The 5,857-nt window shown below is 38.4% G+C and overlaps 1 protein-coding gene across 1 annotated transcript; it reads left to right on the top strand.

Annotated features, from left to right (window-relative positions):
• Nucleotides 1–1,140: 1,140 nt before the first annotated feature.
• LOC108748837 (putative uncharacterized protein FLJ37770) lies at nt 1,141–1,509 on the top strand. Its single transcript, XM_018487210.1, has one exon. It carries the CDS (start codon nt 1,141–1,143, stop codon nt 1,507–1,509), a length of 369 nt encoding a protein of 122 aa, XP_018342712.1.
• Nucleotides 1,510–5,857: the final 4,348 nt, after the last annotated feature.

Genomic DNA, 5,857 nt, shown 5'->3' on the forward strand with positions numbered 1-5,857 from the left:
CGTCGTTGCAAAACAATTCTTGTCGACGGTATACAGTCACGTAAGAATTGTCGCTCCAACAAGGTTCAAGATAGGCGATCTAGTACGTATTAATAAATTCAAGATAATTTTGGAAAGGGTTATACTCCTAATTGGTCCACCGAGATTTTCTACACCATTAAAACACAACATACGAATCCTGCAACGTATCTACTGAAAGATTATCAAGGGAAGCCGATAGCTGGTGGATTCTACGAATACGAATTACAGCGAGTCTCTAATCCTGACGTTTATCTCATGGAAAAAATACTACGCAAACGAGGAAATAAAGTGTACGTGAAATGGTTAGGAATGGACAGTTCACATAATTCTTGGATAGATAAAACGAATGTATTGTAAATTTTTATTTATTACAATAAAAAAATACAGCACACACATTACAAAGGTATTTTATAATGTCCCCAAGGTAGAGTAGCGACCGATTCGGGTATGACATACCACTTATCATCATACGGACTAACAGCGAGCTTCAATTCAGACCCTGTATAAACCTCGTGCAATATCGATCGTATGCACGACTGACATCTCGATTGTATCGTTACATTGTTCAAACATCGCGCATAATCGTCGAAAGTGATCGTCGAAAGTGATCGTTTTCGCGACTACGTTTTTCTTGACATCCTTTATTCTCTTCATATCGCTCTTTCCGATCACTCTCAATGCGTACATTTTCGCTCTGAGTCCTATGAATTCCGTCATAATCGCACCACCATTTTCATCTTTCATCAAATCGGGTATTTTATTATTAACATGGAATATCATACGCATTTCTCTCAAGGTGATCACTCGTGTCAAATCTCGCGATATCACGCTTGATGTCCTCATATACTACTGTGATCAAAAAGTAAGGTGAATTTTTAATTTAAACTTCCCGCGCTAATCGATTCGAGCAAACTTTTTTATTTTTATGTTGGTACTACTGTTAGTGACATCTGTGGCAAATTTCATGTCAATGTCATCATTAGTCATATAGTTACGCTTGTGTTTTCTAAACGACTAAAAGTGATTTTGGCGATTTTTACAATGTCTGATTTTGCTGAGCAAAGAAGTGCCATTAAATTTTGTTTGCGGAATGAAATTTCGGCTGCGGAAACGTTCAGAATGTTGCAGAGGGCCTTCGGAGAATCGACTATGTCGCAGAAAAATGTTTATAAGTGGTACAAAGACTTCAAAGAAGGCAGAGAACGTACTGATGACTTGGAACGCCCCGGACGACTATCAACGTCAATTGATGAGCAACACGTGAAGAAAATCAAGGAATTGGTGCTCGAAAATCGTCGATTGACAATTAGAGATCTTGTCGATATGGTTGGCATTTCATTTGGTTCAGTTCAAACAATTTTGAAGGATCACTTGGGCCTTAGAAAAGTAAAATCTTGTTTGGTGCCAAAAACACTCAATTTCTTCGTGAGTTTTTCGCCAAAAATTCCACTCATATCGTTCCGCAACCGCCTTATTCACCTGACTTAGCTCCGTGTGACTTTTGGCTATTTCCCAAACTCAAAAGACCGCTCCGGGGACACCGCTTTGAATCTATTGAAGAGATTCAACGTGAATCGCTGCGCGCTTTGAAGGCTATACCGGGAAACGACTTTTTGGCATGCTTCGAGGCATGGAAAAAACGTTGGTATAAGTGCATTGTATCGTAGGGGGATTACTTTGAAGGGGATCAAATTGATTTGGATGAATAAATAAAGATTTTTTATTTTATAACAAAATTCACCTTACTTTTTGATCACAGTAGTACATTCTCACACTCCAGAAGATAAATCAAGCTGACCGTGTATATAATCTTACATTTATCGCAATACAATGATATTATGTACTCATAGTGAAATTCATATAGACGCAACTTAGATATTTCGAGAATGCACATACCTACGTATATCGGTTTATTCAATTTTACCTCGAGTTTGCGCAATTCGACAGCAATTAGATTTTCAGAAAAAATACTTCTACTGTGAAAATTCGGTTTCGCTATCATCGCTTCCGCACCGTATCTCCCATCCTAATGCGTTATAAGTCGAACAGCAACATGATCGCGTACGTTCTTCATCATTTTTATACCGCATTATTCATCAATTTGTAAAGATTCTTCTCAAATTCGTTATTCGCGAGCATTCTAAATCTCGTATTAAGTTCGATATATCCGCGAAGCCATGGGGATTGTGCGAATCGTAATATTCGATGAATTTTTTTTACGTATATGTAATTCATGCTGAATGCATTGTTGTAAATTGCGATAGTACACGACATAGCGCTCCTTATTGTAAAGAGTGGTCAGCAGTTTATCATTCCATTTTCCGGGAGACCGTTCGCGAGTGGGGCAGAATGGAAGGTCAGCATGAGCGTCATGAACGCTTTGCGAATACGCAAGGTCGACTTTTAGAATATAACCGATAACGGAGTCTGACGACACAGACATTACATCAAAGCGATGTGTCGTCGACTCATTGAAATTCTCCGTACGGTAAGGATTCGGACATCGCCCAACCGTACAAATTATTCATCGAAGTACATGAGGTACGTCGATGGTTCCGAAGGGTCGTACGAAGATGCATTATACTTGTTATTAGCTTGCGCGTATCTATGTAAACATTGACTTAAACCACCGCGTATACCACGTTCCACAAACATCACCATATCGATGTCGGTGAGTAATTCGAATTAAATACCAGTGTATTTCAACATAGCGTCCCACGTATATCCCGGTAAAGTGTAATAATATGTCGGATCCAATCCGTAACTCTCAATACACGTATCACGAAAATTTTCAAAAACATCTACTAATAAAAGCACATCTGTCTTGAGATACAAATCACTGTAATCGCCGAGAGTCTCTATGCAAAAACGCGAAACGTTTGTCGCATGTTGATAATTGTCATCGGAAGCAGTCTCGTCGGTCAACGAACTAGAAAACAATTCACGCGGTGATAAACTAGTCTCATTTAGCTTATCAACACTGTCGATACTCGTACGGAAACACTCCTTTCCGCGTCAGCAGATCAAAATCCTCAGCGTCAAGATTGAAAAATTCTGATCGTGTGATTTTCAATTTACTCTTGTCGAGATATGATACCAATTTCTCGAGATTAGTATTGAGAAATTTGAATGAATCCACAAAACGCAATTTCACACAGTCCGTTTCCCACTTAAAGTTTATCCTTGACATGTTTCGTAAACAATATATAATTTTCTTTCGTTATAGGTAACACGTCAACTCTACTCACAAAACTATTAGCAATATCTTTTATGGTAAAATGTGCGTTATAACCTGTCAAGTTATGAAAGAATACAGGAATAACGTACGTATCTTGATAATGTAAATTACAACGTGAATGTGCAAGACCTCTATAACGTCCGGTTAAATGACAATGATCGCGTACGCGCAAATCTCCTTCCTCAAATGGTCTTTCACAGATATGATAGTGAGTCGCGTTTCGAAATTTTTCCCACTCGACGTTCGATGTAAACTCCGCCATAGTCACATTCTTATCGAATATCATTTTCGCGCGATGCGCCAAATCGTATAATTCCTTGACAAACCACGATACGCAATCCTCGCCGCGATAAGATTTGTATATCGACATAGTTTTATCGTATACACAACGTATGTAATACCCTACGCTAAAAACCTTGTGATGCTGATAGGTAAATCTCGAAATGTTTTCATCATTGATCTTCTTCTCCAGTATACACTCCAAATCGGCATAAACCACAAAGAGAAGTCGCTCCTTCTTATTATGACTACGAAACGATAACCACTTATCGTTCTCGTTCGGAAGAATAATACACAATCGTTTGTCGTAGTACAGTCAACGATGTGAAGCGATAACTTCTCGCTCGTATGAAAATAATGTAGACATCTGTAAAGTAACAAGTCATACGCGTTACACAACTTTTTTTATCGCTATATATATATATATATACACACACAAACAATTAGTATACCTACCCATCACACAAATATTTCTTCTTTGTATTCTTACTCAATTGCGAACCTATCAATCGTGACAGATTTTTAATCCATGTGAAATGATCAATGACGTTTTCGTCGTCGCGTCTTGACTCTTGCAGGTACAAGAGATTTACATGTTTTTCTTTCTTCTCTTTGGTAAGGCAAAGAGGAACGATTATATTACCATCGTCTTTTTTCCCACCTCTCTCTCGCTCGGTAAATACGTTGATAGATATATCGTTCAAAAGTTCAAATTTCGTAATTTGTTTTAAAGTAAGTTAAGTACGGGAAACTCGATACTCTCAAGATTCAATACAGTAGTATAATCCGGATACGACAATTTCCTATTCATATGACTTTTAACTGGATATAGAGCAGCGATCACCGACCAGGCGAAACATGCATTGTACATCGAACGCACATTGATTACCGCTTTCTTCAGCATAATTTCTCAGGTCCACCCAACATCCCGCATACATAGGATTATACTCGTATTTGTTAACATTTACAATTAGATTTAATATACGTGATAGCGTCCATCCACTGTCACGTTCCTGAAATTCCTCCAGTGCTGCTAAAATATCATCTGTCACATGTTTATCGTACCACTCTCGCAGATCGGATGTATCAAAAAGCTTGTAATTTTTCGTAGTAATACTCTTAGCAGATCTTTTAGCATCCGCGACAAACTCACCGTTGAATATCGTATTCATTTTTAAACAAATATGTCTCTGAAGATTATCACATATCCGATCGAGAACGATATCTTTCGCGTCATCGAGAAACTGTCGAGGTTCGATGTAACTCGAATTCAACACCAATCAATATGCGATTATTAAAAGCTGTTTCGATCTCCAATCACGAAAATCCCCTCTTTTGCGATTCGATATGGCCAGAGCCCACATGTTCGAAACGTTGTCGTAAAACATTTCTCAAACCTTTCAATTGTGCTAGTCGAGCAATCGATGCATTTACTCCAGTAGATGTTCGTCGACGTTTACTCTTTCGACACGTCTCCCGCAAGAAATCGAGACACTCGTCGCATTTTTTCCCCTCCCATACTTGATACATATCCGCCGTATCGATGCTCGTCGCACGATGAAAAAGATCCTCCACCTTCTCATCCATCTTTCTCTATATTAAAAAAGTTACTGCCCTCGCTTACACGTGAAGAGCGTTTTACCGCAACTATCTATAGGTATGTCGCATTTAATTTTTTCATACATCCTTCCAATATCACCGATTTTTCGCACCCCTTTCACAGCTGCGTTTTATACCTTCTTGCACAATCGTCAACAAGAACTACCACGCTTTTCATCCATAAAATCTCTCGCGAACAGTAATTTCCGATCTCTCTCCGTAAATGATGTATAGCTAAATTCCAACACCTCTTCTCCTTTATACAGAATGTAACCAACGTAGGACTCGGTAATAGACGCTCGTGACAATACAGATCGCTATCTGTATCTGAAAACACGTGTGACAGATCGCTGTCCGTACTCTCGTTCGAATTGTTATCGCTGTTCGTACTTTCGTTCGGACTGTTATCGCTATCGCTTGACATATTAAGCATTTAAAAACCACTGTGAGAAGAACCTTACCCCATATGCATTTATATATCTTTCCATCATCGGAAACATCAAAAACCATAACCCCATCTTATCTTTTAAAAGAATACGCATAAAAAATAAAAGATGTGTACGAAAGAAACATAGACAACCATGACGCATCTTATCATATTCAAAGGATGTGGTATCTTCACACACACATACATGCACACAGGATATGTGTAACGGAAAGAAATCCATTATTCAACTTTTTCTTTTAATTTTAATAAAATGCATATTATAATGAGTACAT

The sequence above is a fragment of the Trachymyrmex septentrionalis genome, unplaced genomic scaffold (assembly GCF_001594115.1).
Source record: "Trachymyrmex septentrionalis isolate Tsep2-gDNA-1 unplaced genomic scaffold, Tsep1.0 scaffold246, whole genome shotgun sequence".
NCBI classification, from domain to species: Eukaryota; Metazoa; Arthropoda; class Insecta; order Hymenoptera; family Formicidae; genus Trachymyrmex; species Trachymyrmex septentrionalis.